The sequence below is a fragment of the Tenrec ecaudatus genome, chromosome 8 (genome assembly GCF_050624435.1).
Source record: "Tenrec ecaudatus isolate mTenEca1 chromosome 8, mTenEca1.hap1, whole genome shotgun sequence".
Taxonomy (NCBI): Eukaryota; Metazoa; Chordata; class Mammalia; order Afrosoricida; family Tenrecidae; genus Tenrec; species Tenrec ecaudatus.
In genome coordinates, this window is record NC_134537.1 from 41,238,217 (window position 1) to 41,264,173 (window position 25,957).

Genomic DNA, 25,957 nt, shown 5'->3' on the forward strand with positions numbered 1-25,957 from the left:
ACTACTTCCTTGTGTTGTATAGGAGGACAAGTAAATCAGTATCTGGAACAGCGGTACAGAATGTCTCATGCTCTATTGTCTTCTCAATCTCCTTTTTGGGTAGTACTTCGATGAGCTCAGTGGGATTCCTGCAGAAGAGCTGCCTTATTATGGTGGCTCCGTAGAAATCGCTGACTACTGCCCTTTCAGTCAGGAGTTCAGTTGGCATCTAAGTGGCGAATATCAACGTAGCTCAGACTGTAGGATACTGGAAAATCAACCAGGTGAGTCCTTTATTTTATACTAAACGGGGCCTGGAGCCAGACTGAGTTTGTACCCATCAGAGAAAAGTTACTTACCTTCTCTGTGCCCCAGTTTCCTCAGGTGTAAAATGGAAATAATTACTCTTACAGATTGCTGTAAAAATAGTGAGCTAATGTTGTAAGTGCTTAGAATTGTACCCAGCAGAGGAAAGCTGGTTAGTTATTATATCCCCATGCACGTGTGTCGAGTGATAGCTTACAGGCTGGTCATGCTTTTCACTTGGAAAACACTTTCATTTTTCTAAAAACCTTGTGAAGAAAGGAGACTGGAAACAGTGACACCGGGTGGAAGTGGGGAGAGTACTCTTACACCAGGTATTCCAACCATTTTCACAAAACAAAATATGTGAGAATTGTTTATGGAAGCCTAGTTTACTGTGTAAACTAATTCCAATAAGACTTTCTTTTGTTTTGTTATTTTTGTTTTAAACCTTATAAAGGACAAGTTCTCATATTTCATTGATGAACAAAGAGACACTAACTGATATTTGGTGTGAAACAAGGATCCTGCAACTCAAGGCATAAAAAACCCCCAAAACTTAGATACCCTGTTTTGTCTTCTGAAAAGTATGCATTTTAAACTATTCAGAAAGAACTCTCCAATCATCAGATCAAAATTTTATAAGGGGACTTCAAAGAGTTTGTGGGGAAATGGGATTGAAAGATAATAGACGTTTCCCTCAGTCTTTTGAAGCCCTCTCCTGGGCCATCGGTGGAATAAACCGGATGGTAGTTGAGTGTCGAGTGCTAAGAGCTCTAACTCCTATGAACACCTGTGTGAGCAGGAAGGGTCTCACATTCAGTTCGCTAGTGAAGGCAGCGAAAATTGAGAACCTAGCCTTTTTGTTGGTCTTATTCCAAACTTTATTAGAGATCCAAATGATTTAAAGTTTAAATTTACATAAAGTTTGTGCCTTTTATTCTTAAACCTTAGAAGATTTTATTGGATTTATGCTATTATGTTTCATTACTTACCCATTTAATACATATCTCGAAGTCTTGTGTAAGAACTACTCAGCTGTTCTGTGTTTAAAGCAAATGAAGTACACAGATGTGTCAGCTGTAGAGGCTCCCATTTTATCTGGAGCTCCGGACGGCACATTTTCCTGTAAACGTGCTTTGCGGATACAGGGCTCTGCAGCAGCTATTCAGCTGGGCTGTTGTAGCAAGAAAGCAACCGGAGGCCACTTGTGACTGGACACTGCTGTGCTCTGGTGGCAGGAAACATGTGGCTCCCTCCTGAATTAGAGATTGAGCCCTAATATGCTCACTTCGAACAAATAAAACATTTTACTTTTATTGTTTGATATTTTCTTCCTTAGCTATGCAATTAACATTTTCCAAACTGATGTAAAATACTTATTTTTATAACATTTTTTAATGACTAATTGAATCCTCTACTTTCAAAAGTTAAACTTTAGCTTTTATGAAAGTAATTCAGAGAGCAAATGATTGCTAGGAATTAGGAACTTCCTCCTGCTGTCCATTATAGATTTAGAGTTCCTTTATTCTACCCCATGCCTCTGCAGTCTTGTATTAGTCTGAAAGTGGGAGATGCTAGTAAAATTTTGAAAAGGGTGTAACACCCCCCCCCAAAAAAAAAAGTCATCTTAGAGACCATTTGACCTCGTCCTGTCATGGGCTTGAGGGAGGCGATTCCTATTCGACCACCCCTAACCTAAAGATTATTACTTTAGTATCTGGGTACCTAGTGATCCTTAACACCAGCTCCTCTGTTTATGTTGATCTCACTTAGGTCTCTTGTGCTGGATAGAAGAATTTCCTCCCACTAGTTCCTTCACTGAGAACCCCACTTAAATTTGGAGTCCTATGTTTCTCTTGAGTTTAATTAAAAAATTTTTATTAAACATATTTGATGTTTAAAGTGACTTTAAATCATGACAATGGACTACTTCAAGTATCAAGAGTCTATTTTTATAAAGATTTTTCTGGTTTTCTTCAGACCTTTTTAAAAACTATGGTGCTGAAAAGTATGGACCTCATTCAGTTTGTTTGATTCAGAAATCAGCATTTGTCATGGAGAAGTGTGCGAGAAGGCTGAGTTACCCAGACTGGGGAAGCGGATGCTATCAGGTAAACGATATCAGTGCTCATGCTTTCAGACAACGTTACCTTATTTGACACTACTATATACTTTAATATTTTCTGCATAATATAATTAAATTAGTTTACTTATTGACACTTGTGTACTTTTATAAATACTAGTTTGGATACTTGTATATTTTTAAACGTTTTTTTCTTTCAGCAAATCTGCCAGTCTCATTCTGTTTAAAATATATGCATATTTTAATACTATATATCTGTAAAGTTTCATTATAATTTTACTTCTAGACATACATCCTTAGAAAATAATGGTAGGTAAGCAATTTTGTTTTAGAGCAAGTAATTTTTTTTAAAGATTTTATCGTGGGTTCTTACAGCTCTTATAACAATTTTATCAAGTATTTTTGTACATATGTTGCCATCAATATTTTCTAAACATTTACATTCTATTTGAGCCCTTGGTATCGGCTTCTCTTTTTACCTTTCCTCCCACCCTTGTGACCCCTTAGTTTTATATTGCCCCCCAAAATCATAATCATACAGTTTTACTTTTAAGGACCTGGAGAAAGCATGGGATATAAGAATAAATTAACTACTGATTAATAATTTTTCCAATGAAAATTAGAAATCCAAAATGGGAAGTGTACTACTTTGTTAATTTTCTTACTAGTATATATGGTTTGAAATTAAATGATCACCATTACCTATTGCAGACTTACTAAGATACGGGCTTTCTGTGCCTTTGGAGCATCCAACTTAATGACTGTTTCACATCTTCCTCACGGATCTGAGAACTGAAGAACAGGAGGAATTCCTTGTGTCATTGTAGCCACAAAGATAAATAGATAAATACCTGGAAATTTGTCTTAGTGTGCATTCACGAGAGTAGGAAGACCAATAAAACGTGTGCATTGTTTAGAGAGATTTACGTCAAGGAAATGGTGCAGGTCTTAAACCTGTGCATCTGGCTCTTGGGGCCTTATAGACCGACGACTAAGATCTACAGGTCGGGGCGACTGGAGACTTCTGCTGACTTGGTGCCAGTAGCCAGAGGTCAGGCGGCAAGAAGAGGGCGAGGTCGAGAGAGTTTGAGCTTTGCCAGAACAGCAGTTTATGTACTAGATAGAGGTTGGCCACCCACGAAAGCTCCCCTTTCAACTGCTGCGCACCTCCTATTACAAAGTAGGAGGTGATCACACTATGGAAATGCACCTGCCAACTCACAGAGCCGGACTAGCCAAGTTGACAAGCCACATCCCAGAATTTATGTATTATTTCTATAGTTACTTTATTGTTACAGCTTTATTGATAGTTCATGTACCATACAATCCACATCAGTTTTAGCCTTATAAACTATAGTTAAAAGTAAACATTTCCAGCTGTAATCGAATGACTTTAATCCAGCAGGCACTCTTTGATCTTTAAGGTCCATTAGCATTGCATTATTGATTGAATACATGGTTTTGGCCTAGTCTGTAATCATAATATGTAACTTTATTTTGCTGACTTCATATAATTTTTCAATTTTTTTTCATTTAACAATTTCAATGGGGAGCAGAACACCTTTTATGAAGTTCTCTTCACAATATATATTATTCTCCATAACTGTAGAATAGTCTATCTTTTTAATGTATCATACTTAGATAAATCACTTTATTATTGCATAATAATATTTCTGTAACTATAGAAATGCTTTTATATTTATATATTTTGCTTTTTAAACTATATTTTTTACATAAACTCACCTAAGTGAAAATATTAGGTTAAATTGTAATGGAAAGGTGACCTTTTCATGTGGTTTTACTGCTTTATCAAATCCTCCCCCCCGTCCTGCAGAAGTTTTATAAATTTATATCACCGTCAGCAGTGACTGAGTGTACTTGGTCTCCCTGTACCTTGTGTTGTCAGTTAATTTTTCTGATTTAATACTAGCCATGGTTTGTGTGGGAAAATATGTTTTATTTCTCAACAGTGAACATCTGACTTAGGTTATTTTGTTTGTCTGGTGAAAGTCCCTGCAACTGTTACAGCAAAGGATCTACAATATGGAGGAAGAGTGGAGAACCTTCACTCTTGGCTGTATATGGTTTATTTATTTGGTTTTTACAATGAACAAAATTATTTTTATAATTAAAAACTAACAACATATTGACTTTTACAAATGTAGTGATTTATGCAGAGAATTATATGATTAATGTTCTGTGACAGAGATCTAAGCTAAAATATATGAAGGTTCTAGAATGTTCAGAAATGTTATTCTTAGTGACTTGGCTTCACAGTTCTTGTGAATCCAAATTATATGGAAAGCTACGTGCTGCCTCAAACAAGGAAGCTTAAAAATCCCCTGGAAAAGTGGAATCAAAAGATAATGAATTTTTTCTGTGAACTCTTTGAGGCCCTCTAATACTTTTCAGGAAAAACTGTATAGAACTTTTATCAAATTCAGGGTAAAATTCTCTTAGAATATTAGTAACTTGACCTTCTTTATATGAGGTTACATAAAAATATGTTCTCACCACAAATAATGTTTTTCAGGACATGTTTTTCGTAAATTCTAATGTCTATTCCTGCAATTGAAGGTGACATCTCGTTTCTGAGACCTGATTTTTATTTTAGTGTTTTCTTTTCTCTTGGAAGGTTTCTTGTTCTCCTCAAGGTCTAAAGGTCTGGGTCCAGGATACTTCATATTTGTGTAGTCGGGCCGGGCAGGTCCTTCCTGTCCGTATTCAGATGAATGGCTGGATTCACGGTGGCAACCTACTCTGCCCCTCCTGTTGGGACTTTTGTGACCTCTGTCCCCCCGAAACAGATCCTCCAGCCGCTAACCTGACCCGAGCCCTGCCACTGGGTAAGTAGTCTCTGTAAGTTGTTGAAACTTCTCTTCAAACTCAAATCAATCCCACTGCCATTGAATCAGTTCTGCCCCCTAGCAGCTCTGCATGGGGTTTCTGAGCCGGTCCGTTTGGTGGAAGCAGAGCACCACAGTTCTTGCGACTGGGGTTGAACTACCAACCCTGCTGTAGCAGCCCACCCGCTGCCCTGCCAGGGCGTCTTCATCCTCAAAGAAGCATGGAAGCAGGTTGAGCTGCCTGGTTTTTATTCTAATGGTAATTTTATGGAGATATTATTATTCCCACTTTTATTAGAAATTAGAAATCGGGGGCAGATAAATTTGATACTTCCATTCACTAAGAATAAAGTTACAGAACCTTTTTTGAGTGAAGAACCCCTGACCTGCACAGAAAATTTACTGAAGGTCATCTATTCATTTTAAATCAACTGTAGAGAAAAAAATCTCTGCTTATTAAATAACTATTATACCCTTGTAAATCAGATAGAAAGATGCAGAGAGACAAGTTGATTTTTCACTGAAAGACATGGCACTCATTCTCTCGGCTTCAGAAAGTAGGATTAAAATCAATAATTTGCCACTGTAGACTTAGCAGCTTATGTGTTGGCTGCTAACTGAAAGGTTGGTAGTTCCAACCCACCAGCCAGTCTGCTGCACAAAGATGAGACTGGCTGTCCCCGTGAAGATTTACAGCCTTGGGAGCCCTCCTGGGCAGTTTCCCACTGGCCTGCTCGGGTTGCGAGGCGTCAGAACTGGCCCCCTGGCAGCAGTGAGCTTGGCTTGAGGGAGACGATGGATGCCACCTCAGTCCTTCAGCACCTGGAAGGGAACGGGAAGACGGACTGGAGAAGATCGTTTCTCATTCCTGAAGATGTTTGCGCGAGGCGGCTGATGACCTGATTATGGAAGCACAATTCGTAACTTCTCAATTGTGGCTTTTCTTTAAGTGGCCTGCATGGCTATATGGCAACATGGCGTCTAGAATATGAGCACTGACAGATGCAGACCACTTTTTAGTTTTGCAGCGGGAAGTTTGTTGTTTTTTAATGGGATTGTAAACCCCTTTAGCTGTTGAATTGCTTGAAAATACAAGGCTATATTCAGCTTGCAAGTCGGTGTTTCTCCACTGGGAGGAGTGTGCTTTCATTTTCTCTCTTTCCCCAATCCTGGAATCTTTATCTAGACATGGGCTTAAATTGGAGATTGAGTTTAGGAAGATTAATACGTGTGTGTCTAAAGCAAAAACAGAACATGTGTCAGGGATCCCCAAGACCACTCCCACCTTTGAGAACTCTGTAGCAGGCTTCCAGGACTCTGCATCCAATGGTCCTCACAGGGAGCAGTCGTTACACTGGAAACGCAAAGCGCCATGTGGGAAGTCCAGAGGAGACCAGTTCCCAGCCCCCAGCCCAGGGCCAGCCGTGCGGTCAGGGCTTCCCATGGGTAGAAGCAGTTCCAGGCTGCTGTGTGAACCCTTTTCTGTACACCATTCCAGTGAACCAGCTGGATTTTCTGCTGTTTGAGTAGAATTGACATGTAAATCCAAGCTCCTTTTGATGTGGCATACAACAAATGTGTAGTAGCTGTCGAAAAACTCACTGCTGTCGGGGCGATGCCAACTCACAGAGACACTGAAGGACAGGGTAGAACTGCTCCAGTGGGCTTCCGAGATGCTTTTCAGGAGTAGAAAACCCTCTCTCTCTCCCTCCCATGGAGTGGCTAGTGGTTTCGAACTACTGACCTGACAGCAGTTTAACCACTATGCCACCAGAGGCTGCCTGGATAGTGTTCACTATGCTCAGTTAACTTGTTCTTACTGTGAAACTGGTGAGAGGACAATTTGAATTTGAGGACTTCTGGTGCATGAATGATTGTTCTGATTGGGTCTCTTTCATCTGCAGACCGAGTCCCAGAGTTAACTAAGAGATTTATATTAGATTGTCAGAGACTGACAGGCCATGTTACTTGCTCTGTTTGGAGTCCTGGTGGCATAGTGATTATATGTTGTACTGCTAACCACAAGGTCAGCAGTTCAAAACCACCAGCGATTCTGCAGGAGAAAGATGGGGCTTTCTACTCCCGTAAAGAGCTACAGTAAAACAGAAATTATCACCATTTTACATGTGGGAAGATTAAGGAGTAGAAAGATTAAGTAACAAAACTACTTCATGACTGAGAAATAATTCTATTTTAGGTCCAAGCCTAGGTCTGACTAATCTTTTTCAAAATATGCATGTTTAATTTTTTTTCTCTTTGAGGAATAGTATCACAGAAGAGACTAGTATTGTTGAAGGATGAAAAATGTTCTAGAGATGCATTAAAGTTTAAATAGTGAAATTTTAGTATCAAGTGGGAATAAAAAACAGTGGTTCTCTTGCCTCCTTCCTCTGAGGCAAATTGAGACTCAAGAGGTCAAAGGCTGTGCCTTTGTGTGAGTGGCCAGGTCCCGTGCCAACCCCAGCAGAATGTGTCTAGAAGATCCTAGAGCTGTTCTGTCAGCCACACTGTCCCGTACGCAAGAATTCACGTTGCGGTACACGTGAAATATGACTAGTGTGTCTGAGAAACGAAATTTTTCACTTTTAAACAAATTCCCAAGTGATGCTGATGCCATTTTTTCACAGACCATACTTTGAAAAGCACTGATCAAGGCCACCCAAGCATTTTCTAGGATTTAACAAATGCCAGCTGGTTCCACTGGAGAGTAATAAAAGGTCTTCGTGGATTACATTCCGGGAAATAATTTTTTAAATTCTTGTTGTACACCATGTAGTCCTCAGGAGAAGAGCCCCCCGTCATCTTGACATTGTCATTTCACTACTTCTGCAACTAGAGGACAGCCCTGGCAGACTTGGAACTTGGTTGGTTCTTTAAAGGCCCATCTGTAACATTCAAAATATTTAAAAGGACAGCTTGTCCTTAAATAAAATCCTCTGGTCTCCTGACTGCTGTAGAAAATGTTTCTATTATGAAAATTACTCTAGAAAACAGTCTTCTTAGCTATGAGAGCAAGTATTATTTAGAAACAGATAGCCCTAGTTCCCAGAGCTGTTTCAAATTCAAGTCTGGAGCGATTGATGGATAGATGGGTTGTTGCCAGTGGCCATCAGTTGACTCCAAATCTGGTGGCTTTATGTACCAAAGACTGGAGTGTTGCCCAGGCTGGTGTCATTCTCTCAGTTGCCAGCAGGTTCTAGCTTATTGTTGTGTTTTGTGTGCCAGCCCATCCCACTGAGGGTCTTCATGACCCTCCTTAGCCTTCCAGTTACCAAATGTGACGGCCCCTTGTAGCGCTTGATCGCGCTCAATGACTGCCAGATCCACAGCCAGCGAGCTGGCCAGTGTTTTGTAAGCTTTACAAGTAGGTTGCCAGGCCTTCCTTTCAAGTGTGTCTCAGTCTGGAAGCTCTGCGGAAACCTGCCCACCATGGGCAACAGAGGCATTTGAAACATCGGTGGCTAGCTTCTACCATCAGAGCAACACACAGCCAGCAGCATGACAGGATGACAGATGGGCAGCGAGGTAGAGGAACAGGTACATAGAAGGAGGAGGCCGTATGCCCTGGTTTGCCTGGGACAGTCCATGGTTTGTTGTTCTGTTATCAATAGCACACTCTTTTCTTCTCAGAATGCCCTGGCTTAGGGGGATAAAGTTCATGGTCACCCTAGAAGGACGAGGAAAGACTGTATCCATTTTAGAATAGTCAAGAGTCTCCCTACTCCCCCTCGCCCAACCTTTGTTTTACGCTTGGTATGGTGGATATAGATCCTCTTTCTTCCATAAATACTTTATATCCATGAATATTTTTTCTAAAACTTTGTGTATAGTTGGAATAATTATCTCCCCGGAAGCTATCCTGGATTCCATTCTCCAAGGTGGTCATTGTTCACCTTTTAATAGTTACCTTTACTAATTTGGTAATGTTCAGTGCTGGGATCTGTTACAAAAATGTCTATAGAATGTGCTTCTTTTTTAACCCTAGATCTTTGTTCCTGTTCCTCCAACGTGGTGGTCACCCTCTGGCTCCTGCTGGCCAATCTGTTCCCTCTGCTGGCTGGATTCCTTCTGTGCGTGTGGCACTAGGAGTGAAGAAGGGAGCCGTGCAGGCACCCCTGCAGGTTGTGTTCCTCTGCACAAAGCACAAAGCCCAGGCGGGTGCAGGCAGGGCACTCGTGACTAGTTTGGAAGTGCTGCCGATGGTGAGACCCTGACGCAGAGCTGAGCTTCGCAGCCAGCACACTCCCGCAACAGCCCGACAGCTTCAGAACTGGGAGGAGCAGGAAAAATCCCCAGTCCCCGGACCATTCTGTTTTCCAGGATGCATAACCTCTCTGGCATTTTCCTTTCAAAAGAAGATCATGGGTGGCATTTTCCGGCAGATCACATACCTCAGCGCTTTCATTGACCTGAAGTGATGAGACAGTCCAGCGCCCATACTGATAATGCAAAGAGCAGCTAATGATTGCAACATTAAGAAAGTTAAGAAACTTAAGAAAGTTTGGGATCCTCATCTCGAAAGTATCAGTCATCCTTAGATTTAAAAATCAGTGAATTGGATTTCTAATCCGTGTCATGCATTTTAATGACCACATATACGATATACTTAAATTGTTGTCATTCGAAAGAATTTTCTTCAGTTGTTTTTGCTAAAGGTGAGGGTTTAACCATGCTTGCCCTCTCCAAGCCAGCTCTATGAGTTTGACTGCTGAGGCTCAGAATGGTTGGTATTCTGTATCCAGCTTCTTCAGGGCTGGACTCAGCTGCTCTTCAGGGCTCAGCTTCCAAGTGTATGCTCCACTAGTTCAGTAGTTACTTGAAAGTAGAGAGGGTGGAATCTCTCCTGTCAAAGCACTGTAAACAAAAGGAAACATTGTGTTTTTGATGTTTTTCCCCCAGGCAGTAGTTAGGATAAATGTCATCCAGAAAAAGCAAAGAATGACTAAGAATGATTTAAAAGAAATTCTAATATAGAGAGGCATTAAACAAGTATATATTTATTGGCCATTCAGCTAAGTGTTACAACAAAACTTGGAATATGCTCTGAAAACAATTTTTTTAAGGAAAAGGGGAAGACTTTAAGGCACTGGCAGTGAGATTGGTTTGGATTATAAGTCAGAACAAGCTGGACCGGACTGCTTCCTCACCGCAGAGCGCATGTTTGGTGCATGCCTATCCAGTAGGGTCCTCTTTGCAGTCGAGAGAGGGTGGGAAATCTCCTGTGTACTCTTTACTCCTCCGAGTCTCAGAGATGTTGCTCCCCAGGCGCAGTTCTGCTCTGGTCCCATAGATGGCCGCCTCCACCTAACCAATTTCAAAGTCGAATGATGAGAGATGCCTAAGTTTTCTGTCTAGTGTTAATTAGACCCCATAGCATTACAAACACAAGTTTCCATCTGTTTTTTCTTTCTTTGGTTGGCTCGTCAGCATCTAGTTTCTGAGCATGCCCTTAAGAAACTGTGCTACATGAGCAAGCTGCGGCACTCCTAAGAGTATCCAATGGGCCAGTGGCATGAGAGCCAGAGAGCAGCCCCAGCTTAAAGGAAAGGCGCTCACTGCCGCGCAGTTTTACGTTGGAGGTACTTGTCTCTGTGAAAGCTGGTACCTTAACAAAGCCACCTTCAGTGGAAGGGAAGCTGACAGTAATGGCATGCACACCAGTGCTCGGTTTTCTGCTTTAAATTGTGCAAAGTCAGCAAAGAGACTTTTCAGGAATGGTACACTAATTGAAACGTATGTGCATATCGTGACTATAATTCATCCTGCAAAGTGCTGTAAAGAATCCCACTCAGAATGCTGTGAGTTGGTCGTGTGTTTGAGACTCACAGTAACAGGTGGCATTTTCTTCTGGCTACCGTGCAGCAATGGCTCTTAGGGAAGGCTGTTTCCGAGCATGGTGCTTTTTGTACTTGAGAGACACTCTGTGCTTTATTTTTTATTGAGATGATTATATTTGCACTAATGACTTTCTGGAGAAAATATTATAGATGACATTTTTTCTATATATATATTTATTAAGCTTGGAATCTGGTAACCCAGTGTTTTCTCTGCACAAAGGCGAGACTTGATGAAGAACATCAAGAAATCTGGAGTTCCCGAGGGCCATAAACTGCACTGGTGTCGTGTTTCTCTGCAGTAAGGCTGGAGGCCACTTCTTACTGCTTTCCCATTGTGAACTCCACGAAGACTTGGCTGCTGCACCTGTAAGAAGTGTTAACGATGCAAGTTTTTGTCGCTTAGGATCTGACAGCGAAGCAAAGACAACGACTAAAACCTTGAGACTTCAAGGCTAGAATTCTGCAGGGGACAGAAGAGTTTGAAATGGCAGAATGGTTGCTATCCTGTGACCGGCTGTGCCCTCCATGTTCGCAAAGACAAAACCAGTTCACTGTGATCAGAGACTGAGCGAGCTACAGCCATGGCAGAAGCGAGGGGACATGGGCAAAGCGGGGAGAGGCATGGAGAGGTGCCGATTGAGGAATCGTAGATTGGAGGCCCCTTCTGACTCCAAGAGGGTCACCTGCTTGGGGGGAAAAAAGACTACCTCAGTTCTCAGTTCAGACTTGGGTTCGTTTTGATCGTATGAGAGTTGATCAAAATATCGAATGAAGTTGTCTCAGGTTTTCAAGAACAGAATTTACAAGAAGGAAGCAAAAGCCATGTCAGTAGATTTGCGCTGACAGCTTTAAAGAAACTGGCAAGCCGCTAGGTAGTCTTAGCATAGATCCCTCCAGAATTCTCCTGAAAGACATCCTTTCCTGTCTTAAAAAGAACCCTTACATTTTTCCCTATTGAATACTTATTTTTGTTCTGACCAGTGAAAATGTTATAAATTAGGCTTAAAATTCCTTTACAGCCTAATATGTTGGCTTAGGCCTTATGATACATGAAGTTGAAATATAAATTTGTGAGGTTGAATTAATTTTAGGAAGATACATGAATAACTATATCAGAGTATTCCATAAAATTATATCATTTTTAGCTGCAATATTAGAAGCTTTGCTGATTAAGCCCTAAAGACTCAAGTTCCTTATTTGTGAAATGATTAAACAATTTCTCAGAATTTCCCCAGGTCTAATACTCTGGACAGATCCCTCATGCAGAAGGCCAGGTCGCTGCTGCCGGGTCCTACTCCTGCAGTGCATCAGCTTGCACGCTGGGCTCATGACAGGGTGGTGTGCTCAGGGCCCTGGAACCAGCCAGCCATGTCCTGGACACTGAGTGGCAAAGAAGAGCTGTGTCTGAGGGTGGTTGACTCAGCCTGGCAAGAGAAGGTGGACTTCAAAGACCCATTTCACAGTGGACACCAGTCACTCGTGCCATGTCCTTTTGTAGCCCAGGGGGATAATGGCCTTCTTAAAATAAAGGCTGTGTTACTCATTCTGAAGAAAGGACTTGCCTAAAAGTTTTATGTTTGTTTGTGTTTAATGTTGGGTCAGCTTGGGGAGGAAGGAGTGAATTATTTTATGTTTATATTTTTTAAAAACAAAACAGATTTAAAGTTTAACCTTTATTTATGTTATTGAACTTTCAGTGTAATATATTCCCTAGAAAAAGGCAACTTTAATAAAAATGGAAACTGATGTGTATCTTGTCTTCTTAACACCATCCGTTAAAAAAATCTGAATGAGGGGTACAAGCACAAACGTGCTCTGTATTGGGGGAATGTTGTTGTTCAGTCAGTTCTGACCCACAGCGACCCTCTATACAATAGTTGTGCCATTGTCAAAACAGCTTGTCACATCCGAGCCCTTTGTTGCAGCCGTGGTGTCAATACATTACCGCGAGAGTCTTCCTCGTTTTCACCGACCTTGTGCTTCGTGCATCATCATACCCTTTTCCAGGAACTGACCTCTCCTGTTAGCATGTCCAAAGTACGTGAAATACAAACTCACCATCTTCCCTTCTAAGGAGCATTCTGGCTGTACGTCTTCCAAGACAGATTTGTTTGTTCTCCTGGCAGTCCATGGTGCCACTTTTAATACTCTTCACCAATACCATAATTCAAAGGTATCCTTTTTCTTCATTCCTCCCTATTGGTCGTCCAACTTTCACGTGATTGAATGACTTGGGTCAGGCACACCTCAGCCCTCAAGGCGACATCCTTGCATCTCAAATCCAGTTTGCAATTTTCTTAGAACGTCATCATAGTAAATCTTCGTGACTGTCTGTGCCTTTAGAGAATCGAGATTACCCATTTGGAATCCCAAAACTCGGTCTCCCTAACCTTCTGAGCTGACATCTCTGCCTTGAAGTTAACTGCCCCAATACATCGCTTTGGAAGCCACTGTTCTGATTGGATGGTGCATAGGGGTTATACACTGGGCTGTAATCCACAAGGTCAGCAGTTTGAAACCACCAGCCAGCTCCGCAGGAGCAAGCTGGGGCTTTCTACTCCTTAAAGAGTTACAGTCTCAGAAGCTCACAGAGATAGTATGAGTTGATACAGACTCCATGGCAGTGAGTTTGATTTTGTCTTTGGTTAACAAGAGACAAGTGTATTACTGATGGACTTGTCTACAGCCTTCCCCTGATGGCACAAACATTGGGTTTAGAATAAGCTTGGACGTATGAACTAGAACCCTAGCAGTACAGCAAAAGCAACCGTTTCTATAGGTACACTTCAGTGACAATGATTATATTCTTTGAGTTGTGCAATCATTCTCACCCACCTTTTCTGAGTCATTAACATCTCACCCACCTTTTCTGAGTCACTAACATAAACTCGCTGTCCCTCTAAGGTTCCTACCTACTTTTTTCTTAAATCATTTTATTGGGGGCTCATACAACTTATCTACATACATCCATTGTGTAAAGCACATTTGTACATTTGTTGCCTTTCACAATTCTCAACCTACCTACTCTTAAGAGTGGCTGCTGTCAATTCAGCATCATACAGGTAGTTCTTAAAAGCACAATTCTCAAGGCAGACCTCGTTTTACTTTTGAGACAGAAGAGCCAATCCTGTCCCTCACAAAAACTCAAAAATGAATCGAGCTATAAAAATATCTTTACAAACAAATCACCATTATCTGAATAGTATCTGTTGAATATTTTCAATTTTCTTTCAGTCACATATACGTACCAAAAGAGACGCATAGGGCTTTTGAGCCGCAGTTTGCCAACCTCTGATAGTCGTTTTCAGGAAGTCATCCAGCTTCCATAGTGACATAAAAGGGTGGAGGCCATGAGAATTTGGAATTGTGTATTGCATTCCCCCCTTTTGATCCATAGTTTTCTATAGAATCTTAGATCAAAATGTTCAGTAATGGTAGCTGACCACCATTCAGTTGTCTCAGCAAAGCAGACAAATACTCCTGAAGACAATTATCCACATAATCTCTGCCCTCTTCCTTCTGTGGACTCTCCTTCCTCTTACTTCAGTGAACAGACCAATTGTACATTGGACAGCTGCTTGCAAGCTTTTATGAACCCTGAGACTACACAAGGAACTCGCAGGTAAAATAGAAGCAGGAAACAAATTATTAGGCCAATGAACTGAGATGTCCTAACATGACGAGATGTTGGGTAGTACACAGCTTTGTCTTCAGTTTTGATCGTATATTCTTTGTAATATAGCTGGGATAGATTTTGATGATGAAATGCTGTGGCATTGCTTTCTCAAAGGAAAGTCCCTCATATATTAAGATTGCATGGAAAGGTTCTCTGAAGAGCTAGAGACTCGACCTGCAGGGCCTGCTTCAAGGTCACTCCCCTTGGAGGAATCCCCCACTACTGTTAGGGTTGCCACCCCAGAAGGAGTCAAATTGAATGGGTGTCGGCACCACACCTAAGAAAGGTAAAAGGAGGTAAAAATAGATGTGGAGATAAACGTGAGAATGAGTGAAACGAAGCTGGTGTTTAACGAAGACAAGTGGGAATATGCACAGGTCACCAAAGTGTTGGGGAATGGGTGGTTAGAAGTCGTGTTTTGATGGTGTAAAGAGACTGTCACATCAGGGAAAAATTGAGGGGAAGAGTTTGGCTAAATACCTCAGACATCATCTTGGTCTGCAAGAGTATCAGGGTAAGGAAGCGAATAGAATTTAAAATACAATATAGATAAAGTGAGAAGTCTGATGACCTCCAGTGAGCTTCTAGAGCATGCTGAAATCAATTAAATGGCCCTGGAGATGATGAAATCCAATGTGATGACAATGGAGATGATGAAGAGGACGTTGATGATACCGAGACTGAACCCAACATCTTCCATTCTGTTACACCTGAAGATTGTCCTGCAATTTGGACTTGGGCCTCTGTGCTTTGTAGATTGACTTTTCATTAGCTTGAGTACTATTTATTCAAGTAGACCGATTGGTTTGTTTTGTAACAGTTTTATTGGCACAATCCACATATCACACAATTCAGTAGTTTAGTCATATCAAGAAGAGTTGTACAATCATTACCACAGTCAATTTTAGAACATTCTCCCTCACCGTGGATAAATCACTTTTAAAGTAAGTTGTGTAATCACCCTCAGATCTAGTGCTCCCTCCCCTCTCCCATGAACATTTTTTTTGCTTCCCCAACCGCCTACCATCCCTATCTCCTACCTGCCCTGTAAATGCTGGCATCGGTTCTGATCTCTGTGCATCCACTCCTGGGCTTCACAAACTGGAAGACCCACAGAAAAAGAAAGTGGTAAGGCTAAAATAAGAATGCAGAGATAAAAATACAAATAATAGGTAAGAAACAAAAGACCACCATGGATATTTAAAAGGTCAGGGAGGAAATTTTCGTCATGGAGCAAGCAAGAAATACTTGTACCTAGAACAAATTTCAGGTTGGGTCAAGAGCGAGGTCAACTGACCCAAGTACTGATATTTTTTTAAATTCCTCATTTGTTTGTTTTTAAATACTTTTATTTGGGGTTCTTATCACAATCCATACATTCCTCCAGTGTGTCAAGCACATTTACACATATGCCGCCATCATCATTTTCAAAGCATTCTCTTCCTACTTGAGCCCCTGATATCAGCTCCCCATTTTCTTTCCCCTCCCTCCCCTGCCTGCCCTCCCTCATGAGCCCTTGATAAGTTATAGATTAATTTTTCCATATCTTATGTTGTCCTCCGTTGTCCTTCACCCACTTTTCCATTAGTCATCCCTGTGGTCAGAAGGGGTGCCAGCCCCCACCACTAATCACGGGTTCAACAGGCACAATTGTACGGTTGAGATATGTAAATATTAAAGTCATAGCATGAGAGATTGAAATAATGGAGTCAGACACATTTCGTGGTAGTAATGCTCACCTGGATGGCCATGATCTTACTGACCAGGTCACACACACTGTGGGCCGAGGTGAGGTGAGGCATAGACCCGGCAGAAGGCTCAAGGACCCCTTTATTGCTAACCCAGGGTTATCTCTCCTTCGGGGGGGGGGGGCCTGATTGCAGGTAACCACCACACGTCACAGGAAGAGGTAGTGCAATGGGCATACACATCATAGGAAGAGGATGAGCTATGGGTATACACATGATAGGAAGGGGTGGAACTAGACATACATGTGATAAGAAGGGTGGACCCTAGATTCATGATGGCAGCCTAACCTTGGTCATCCTTGGGTGGGCTTGATCTAAAGGAAACAGACAAGGACTATCCTTATCAGAAGGGAGTGGCCCCTACTTGTGGGATAAACAGTGGTGACTGCTTGCTCTAGATGGCTGATAGCTCTTAGGGAGAATAACCCCTAATCTACTTCTGATGACCTCCAAGTGTATAGTCATTCGCAAGCAGCTAAGTTTGGCATATATTTGGGGGAAACAACTTGAGAGAAATCCTGTTTCCCGCACATCCCCCTGGGAGGGAGTTCTAAATTGATCTTGGTGATCCATTCCCCCTTTCTCCCACCACCCTCCCCTAACCCTCCTGGTATCTCTACTCCCCTTGTTGACCCTGAAGGATTTATCTCCCAGATTCCCTGTTTCCGGCTCTTATCTGTAGCAGTGTGCATGCTCTAGTCTAAGCCGTTTTGTAGGGTAGCATTGAGGTCATGATAGGGGTAAAGGAAGCACCAAAAAGCTAAAGTATGGGTGCTCAATATGTCAATTGAGAACTCTAATCAATCCCGCCACATAATTGATTTATAGCACGGTCAAATCAGATGCAATCTTAGGTGTCAAATGTATGCTCAAATAACTGCACTAAGTGCAGCAAAACTGACAAGCTTGGCTTTCCCAATTTTTAGACCTTGTTTTTTGCCCTCTTAAACGTAAGAAAGGGTATTAAAATGAGTGGGGGAGCTGGACCAAGTAAGAAGAAGATAAAAACGTATCACTTTCATACAGAATGGGAGATTTTGACACTACAAGCCGACATTCAGCTGAAGTCCAGAGCACAATGAACAGTTCTGGAACTTACTCACAGAGGGAAAGCGCCCAAACATAAGAAAATGTGCTACCTCCTTGACTGCATTATTCGGCTCTACTTATTCATGTGAGTCAGCCTTTTCCAACATAAAGATCATTAAGTCCTAGTGCCGCTCCACCATGACTGATGATCATTTGGAAGTGTGCTTGAGGCTGGCTGTCAGCAGTTACTATCTGAACTATGCATCCTTGGTTCATTCCATTCAGTGCAAGTCATCAGAGCAAACTCAGATCATGACAAAAAATGTATATAGTTAATTATGTTGTGTTCTGCAATATGGACTCATTTAGTTATGCAAGATACATAAACATACATTGTACATATGAAGAATTGAAGCATTTATGAATAAATGTAATAAAAATAAATATGTTTTGCATTTTTGTAGTTGGTAAATCATTTTGACTTGATCATTTTAAAAATAATTTTATTAAGGGCTCATACAACTCTTATCACAATCCATACATACATCAATTTTGTAAAATACATTTGTATATTCATTGCCCTCAACATTCTCAAAACATTTGTTCTCCACCTAAGCCCCTGGCATCAGATCCTCATTTTTTCCCCTCCCTCATGAACCCTTGATAATTTATAAATTATTATTTTGTCATATCTTGCCCTGTCCAACGTCTCCCTTCACCCACTTTTTTATTGTCCATCCCTCAGGGCAGAGGTCACATGTAGATCCTTGTAATCGGTTCCCCCTTTCCAACCCACTCTCCCTCTACGCTCCCAGGATCTCCGCTCACACCACTGGTCCTGAAGGGATCATTCGCCCTGAATTCCCTGTGTTTCCAATTCCTATTTGTGCCAGTGTACATCCTCTAGTCTAGCCAGAGTTGCAAGGTAGGATTCGGATTATGATAGTGGGGGAGGGAGCATTTAGGAACTAGAGGAAAGTTTTATTTTTCATTGTTGCTACATCGCACCCTGACTGGCTCTTCTCCTCCCTGAGACCCCTCTGCAAGGGGATCGCCAGTGGCCTACAAATGGGCTTTGGGTCTCCACTCCGCACTCCCCCCCTCATTAACTATGGTAAGAATTTTTGTTCTGATGCCTGATACCTCATCCCTTCAACACCCCGTGATCGCACATTCTGGTGCACTTCTTCCATGTGGACTTTGTTGCTTCTGAGCTAGATGGCCGCTTGTTTACCTTCAAGCATTTAAGACCTCAGGTGGTATATCTTTTGATAGCCGGGCACCATAAGCTTGCTTCACCACATTTGCTTATGCACCCATTTGTCTTCAGCGATCATATCATGGAGGTAAGCACACAATGATAGGATTTTTTGTTCTTTGATGCCTGATAACTGATCCCTTCAGCACCTCGTGATCACACAGGATGTTGTGCTTCTTCCATGTGGGTTTTGTTGCTTCTCATCTACATGACTGCTTATTTACCTTCAAGTCTTTAAGACACCAGATGCTATATTTTTTGATAGCTGGGCACCATCAACTTTCTTCAGCACATTTGCTTATTCACCTGCTTTGTCTTCAGTGATTGTCAGGAAGGTGAGCATCATAGAATGCCAATTTAATAGAAGAAATTATTCTTGCATTGAGGGAGTACTTGAGTGGAGGCCCTATGTCCTTCTGCTACCTTAATACTAAACGTATAAATATATGCACATAGATCTATTTCCCCATCTTCATATATAAATATATTTACATATGTACGTGCCTGTATTTAGACTTTTATAAATGCTCTTTGCCTCTTAGTTCTTTCCTCTATTTTCTTTGACTTCCTTCTGTCCCACTATCATGCTCAGTCTTCATTTGGGTTTCAGTAATTCCTCTTGGTTACATTACCCTTGATCATGCCCTACCAGGCCTCTCACACCCTCCTCACCACCGATTTGGATCACTTGTTGTTCCCTTGTCCCTGGGTTTGTTAACACCACTACCTTTCCCCCCACCCACTCCTTTCCCATGTCCCCCTGGAACTGTTGGTCGCATTGTTTCTCCTCCAGATTGTTCATCCAGCCGATCTTATTTAGACACACCTGCGGAGATAATAACATGCACAAAAATAAGACAGAGCAAGACCAAGCAACAAAATAAAACAAAACAAAAAACCAACAAGCCAATGACAACAAAACAAAATACAACAACAAGAAAGAAAAGTTTGTAGTTAGTTCAAGGACTGTTTGTTAGCCTATTTTCCAGTTGAGTCTGTTGGGACGGCAAGTCCTGACCCCAAAGTCTATTTTTGGTATTTCCTGGGGACTTCATTGTTCTGTTCCCTTGCTGCTCTGTTGCACGCCCTTAGTGTTTTGCCTCAGTGAGGTGGGATCAGATCAGGCGCAACTCTTATACTGTCCCCAGGGTTGTCCCCTGTAGGGATATGGGTCAGTGAGGGATGTCGTGTCTCATAGTGGGACTGGCCATGTGGTCTTCTCTGTGGGTGGCTCCTCTGAGCGGGAATATCATCCTCAAGGGTTGCTGGGCCAGGATGTGCTCCACTCTCTTTTCCTCCCCACTTCATTTGCTCCCATGTGTGCTGATCAGATAAGTCCCTCTCCCGGGGCTGCAGATTCAATGCTGTCCTTTGAAATAAATTCTTCTGGGGGGAGGGACAGGTGTCCACTTAGTAGTTGGGATTGGGGCTGGCCCCTCAGACCTCTCCACTGGTTTCCTACTCCATGCCAGCATGTTGCATTCACATCTTGGAGCACCGGGTTGAAGTCTGGTCCCTCTTTAGGTGTGGAGATAGAAACAATGTCCTCCCCTTGGGTGGGATAGTGCCCTGTGCTCCCGCTACCCATTTCTTTTTAATTTTTTTCCCTTTCCCCCACTCCTTTTTAGTTGACTACTATATGTATCCCCAGATTTGGTCTGGCCTCTGCCATACTACCTGGTCCTCACCCCAGGAATGTTTGTATACATTAGTTTTTTTCCCTGTACCTGGATAGTTTTACATCCTGAAACCATGTCTTTTCTTTTCTTTCTTTGTCTCTCTCTCTCTCTCTTTCTTTCTTTCTTTATTTATTTTTTAACCTAACTTTGTGGTCAGAAGTATTTTTCTGACATTAGACTTTAAGAAAATTATTTATGATAGTTATTTAAAATTCCTCCTCTCTTCTTTGTGGAGCTACTAAAGAAGTATGGCATGTCTCCTCTCTTATCTGTACCCCCTAATCAGCAAAGACACTCTCCTGTATATTACCTTCCTTGACCCTCAAGGAATGCACTGGCTGTGAGGGTAGGGTATGCCTATTCTTTTGAAGTTTATCATTCTGTTATAAGAGAAATTTAATGAAGGAAGAATGCTATCCTGAACTGGATCTTGGATAAGAAAAGGGGCATTAGTGAGAAAAAAAACCTTGTGAAATCCAAATAAAGACTACAGATTGTGTAATAATATTGGGCTAATATTATTGATCTTTTACTTTTGATTAAGTGTCCTGGTTATTTATATAAGATGTCGGGGTAAAGGGTATATGGTGATTGTACTATCTTTGCAATTTCTCTGTAAAATCTTAAGTATTTTCAAAATAAAAATTTAAAAATCCATAAAAGAACAAATCAATGCAACATCTTATATTTCTTCCTTCTCTTTCTCACATGTAAAGTTACCAGCCCGCAGGAGGCACACTTGATAAAGGCCATATCCTTCCCACTTAAGGACAAGTCCTTGGAGAGCTGTATAAATGACTCACTCCATGACAACCAGAATTTCAGAAAGGAATCGGCAATGATGATTCTGAAATTTTGAAAATTTAGCTTGAAATCAGAGACTTCTCCCATTTTCTACTTAACCATTCCCCAATCCCTAAATCCCTTCTCAGAGAAAACATAATGGTAATTTAGCTGTTTAACCTAGGGCAATTACCAATTATGGTCTTGTGACCCTTATCTCCGTACCTTTATGGCATTTTCTTTTTCTTTTTTTTTTTTAATCATTGTATTGGGGGCTCGTACAACTCTTATCACAATCCATCCATCCATCCATCCATTGTGTCAAGCATGTTTGTACGTTTGTTACATCATCATTCTCAAAACATTTTCTTTCGACTTGAGCCCTTGGTATCAGGCATTTTCTTAAAAGATGTTTTTTATTGTGAATTAGGTGAAGATTTACAGAGCAGAGCATAGTTTTGCATTCAATAATTCATGCACATTCTGATTCAACTCATCCTTTGCACTCCCTTCAATGGACCGTACTTCTCCCACTTTCTCCCTGTGTTTCCTCTTTCTAGTCCTTCTTTCCCAACCCTCCAAACTTTGTCCTTGGGTGAATGCTACCCCTTTGTCCTTAAATGGTTGATTTTTCTAACATGGGGGCGAATTCAGTTCCAAACCGGAAGGGCAAGGGGTTCTCCCTACTTACTATCTGACCAGTAAGTTGGGAATCCTGTGAGATTTTGAGTTCTGTCCCACATTTTTCTCTACTCTATCCTTCTTTTTCTTTTTTAATTAATCATTTTATTGGGGGGGGGGGCTCTTACAAATCTTATAAGAATCCAACATTCAAAAGTATTAAGCACACTAGTACATATGTTACCATCAACATTTCCAAAACAATTTCTTTTTACTTGAGCCCTTGGTATCAGCTCCTTCACCCTCCTACCCTCACTACTCTATCCTTCTAATGTGATTATTCAGAGCCATTTGTAGTGGTAGTTGGGCACCATCTAATTTTTCTGTTCTCAGGGTTGTGGAGGCTGATGATTGCATGTTCTATTAATCCTGTGCACCAATTGTTTCCAAATGTCTTTCAATTGCCATTACTTTTTTTGATTGTTTTTTCTTCTGGATGAAGAGAGACCAACAGTTGCACTTAGATAGCTGTTAACAGCTTTTAAGACCCCAGTCACTACTTACCAAATTAGGATATAGAATGCTCTATTTTGTGAGCTATGCTATGCCAATTGACATTGGTGTCCCCTGAGACTATGGTTCTTATCCCCCAAACCCAGTAACTTGTTCCCTCAGGTTATTTGATTATGTCTAAGAAGTTTTCTTAACTTTGCCCGCTGTATGCTCCACCACATTCATGGACATATTTGCTGAAAAAGTAAATACACTTATACAAATAATGCCTGTGAAACCTATATATATTCATGGGTATGTTCCCAAGCTCTCTCTTCCCCTTACTCAGCCTGGGTGTCAGTCCAAGCACCTACTTGTGGAACCCCACTGTTGCCTTTAACTCTGGTGAACTAAATGCCTTCCCTTGCCCTCATCATTTTTGTCCGCCTCCCTCTATTTACATATTGTGACCCAAGTTAACACCCACCTACCTTCTAGTCCATACCACCTTCTAGTCCATGTCCACTGGAAACCATCAAAAGAATGTTTCTTCCGCATGAAACCCTATTCCCAACTTTTTATGATAGTGCACAGTATTTGTCCTATAGTGACTAATTTCACTCAGCATAATGTCCTCCTCCAGCTTCATCCACGTTATGATGAGGTTTCATTATTATCTTTCAGTGCTGGGCACTCTGCCATCGTGTGTATGCACCAACGTTAGTCCATCCTTCCACTTCTGAGCAGTTGGTTTGTTTCCATATTTTGCTATTGTGAATAGTCCTGTCATGAACATAAATGTGCATATGAGGGGGTACCCCACAAAACTGTGATTTTTTTCAAAGCTATGTATTTAATTTTTTTAAAACCACCTTATTACCTTAAAGTACTCTCCATTACATTAATACATTTGTCAAATCTTTGATTCCATTCTTGGAAACATTTTTCAAACTCATCTGTTTGGATGGCTGGCAGTACCTCCTTCATTTTTTTCTTCATCTCTTCTATGTTGTCAAATCACTGTCCTTTCATGTCCCTCTTCATTTGTAGAAACAAAAAGAAGTCGCATGGAGCAAGGTCAGGGGAGTAAGGTGCATGGGGCAAGAGAGGCATGCTGACTTTTGCCAAAAACTGGCACACTCTCAAGAAGAAAGAAAATGTTTTGGAAATGTTGATGGCAATATATGTACACGTGTGCTTAATACAATTGAATGATGGATTTTCATAAGAGCCGTCAATAAAATTATTAATATAAATAAATATTATTTATTGGTGCACTGAGATGGCTGTGCGAGCAGGTACATTGTCATGGTGGCAAAACCCGTCCCTTGTCTGCCACAAATTAGGCCTTTTTTTCCTCACACTGTTAGGCATTCTTTTCAGAACCTCTAAATAGCTTTATGAACAGTCTGACCTGGAAGGACCAACTCCAAATGCATTATGAGTCCTCATTTTCATCCATTTGGGAAGTTGATGGATGTCCAGAACGAGGTTTGTCATCAATCGACATTTCACCTTTTTCTAAATGAGAGAACTTTTCACACTTGAGTTTTTCCTATAGTGCTGTCCTTGTCAACTGCTTTCAAAATAACAAGAGTTTCTGCAGCATTTTCTCCAAGCAGGAAACAAATTTCACAGCCACATGCTGTTCTATTAAATCAGCCATCCTAAGAACAAGGTTCAAGAGAAACTGCTTTTACAAAAACATTCACTGTGACTAGAGAGAAACTTCCCAGGTAATGCCACTGGGTGCACTAACTCAGAGAGTTGCTCTGTGCTCACCTATCAGGGGAAAATGCATACTAAGGTAGCTCCACTCTACCCAGTGCAATTCAGTTTACTTGGGGTATTCCATCATAGATCCATTCATGTTGTGGCTTTCATTTTTGGGGGGGATATATATCAAGTAGAGGAATTGTTTGGTCATGTGGTATTTCTATTTCCAACTTAATTTTTAAAATGTATTATTATTTTTTTAATTCCCTCTTTTGAGGAAGTGCTGTACTGCTTTGCCTAGTGATTGGATCATTTACAGTCTTACTGGCAGTGTATCAGGGGATCCAGGCTCTCGGCACCCCTGTTGTTTTGAACTTTGCTATTAATTCTGGGATGAGTTTGTGGTGGCTACATAATCTGGTGTCAATTTGAGACTTGAGAGGATTAAGAGTGGAGGGGTGGAGTCTAGTTTGTCAAGCGGGCCATAGCCAATGAGGCCTCTGTGTAGGCATGGCCTTCCCCTGAGAATGCTGGGAAATCTCCTTGGAGGCGGAAGATTTCTCTCTCTCTGCTCACTCCCTTGGAGACTCTTTACTGACAAGGCTAACTCCCTATGATACATCTCTGAGGAGAAGCCACATGGACCTACCCTGATGCAACCAGACCTCTGAGAACTTGATAAGCCATGTAAAGACCTCTGCCAGTGTTAAGATGCTCACAACACCACAGGATCTAAAGACTTTGTACCCACTGGCCTGAGATCATCCTGCATTTTGCATCACTGTGTTTTGTGAGTCTGAGGACTTTATAGATTGGTATTGGACACATGGGCTAATATCGGACTTATGGGCTTGGACTGGACTGGGTTGGGATGCTTTCTTAATGTACAATTACCCTTTATATAAAACTCTCTCTTATACACATATGAGTGTCTATGAATTTGTTTCTCTAGTCTACCCAGACTAACACAGAGGTGATGACTCGTTTGATTTGGTTAAGTATCACAAGTATTCTTCACAGGTTTGTTGGATACCTGAACTTCTTTTTTGGTGAAATGTTTATGTCCTCTACCCATGTTTAGATTGGATTATTTGTCTTTTTCCTTTTTGAGTTGCTGAAGTTTCCTTTTTTTTAAACAGTTTTATTGGCACTTAATCCACATATAATACAATTCAACAATTGAACCATATCAAGAAGAGTGGTACAATCATTACCACAATCAATTTTAGAACATTTTCTTTTATCCTGTACTCATTGCTATTCGTGTATTTTTTAATTTTGGCAAAAATATACTCATCAAAACATTCTACAATTCACTAGCTTCTACATGTAAAATTCAGTGGCATTGATTATACTCTGTGTGTAGTACAGCCACTATTGATAGCCCTCTCCAAATGGTTCCCTAATCAAAGCCTCTTCCTCCCTCGTGCATGGTAACCATTGGTCCAGTTTGGTTTTCTTTCTTTCTTTCTTTTTTTCTTTCTTTCTCTCTTTTTCAGTAGTTTTCTTGATATAATATTCACAGATCATACATTTTCATAGTTAAACTGTTTCTAACAAGAGTTCTAAACATCATCACAATCAGTTCTAATGCTCTCTCTCTCCTCCTGCATCCACTGATTGCTCCCCAATTATCCTCTCCCCTTTAACCCACTGTTCCTGCTAAACCATTACATCCACTTATTGTCTCATGCACCCACCCTTTCTTTTTTTTTTTTTATTTAATTTTTTTTTATTTTAACAATTTATTGGGGCTGATACAATTCTTTTCACAGTTCATACATATACATACATCAATTGTATAAAGCACATCTGTACAGTCTTTGCCCTAATCATTTTTTTCTCTTTCCTTCTTTTACATTTTATTAGGGACTCAAACAACTCTTACCACAATCCATACATAT

The 25,957-nt window shown here is 41.1% G+C and overlaps 1 protein-coding gene and 1 pseudogene across 2 annotated transcripts in view; both read left to right on the plus strand.

Annotated features, from left to right (window-relative positions):
• LMLN (leishmanolysin like peptidase) overlaps positions 1-12,790 on the plus strand; it is a 70,653-nt gene extending 57,863 nt beyond the window's left edge. The window contains exons 14-18 of one of the 2 annotated variants that reach the window (XM_075556297.1): positions 104-263; positions 2,266-2,396; positions 5,004-5,214; positions 9,200-9,335; positions 11,272-12,790. In XM_075556297.1, coding sequence (XP_075412412.1) covers positions 104-263; positions 2,266-2,396; positions 5,004-5,214; positions 9,200-9,300 — 603 coding nt within the window. In that variant the 3' untranslated portion in view covers positions 9,301-9,335; positions 11,272-12,790. Of the gene's footprint in view, positions 1-103; positions 264-2,265; positions 2,397-5,003; positions 5,215-9,199 lie in introns of both variants that reach the window. The other variant, XM_075556296.1, reaches the window with a different exon arrangement.
• A 1,692-nt stretch (positions 12,791-14,482) lies between these two features.
• LOC142455374 (eukaryotic translation initiation factor 1A-like) lies at positions 14,483-15,499 on the plus strand (annotated as a pseudogene).
• Positions 15,500-25,957: the final 10,458 nt, after the last annotated feature.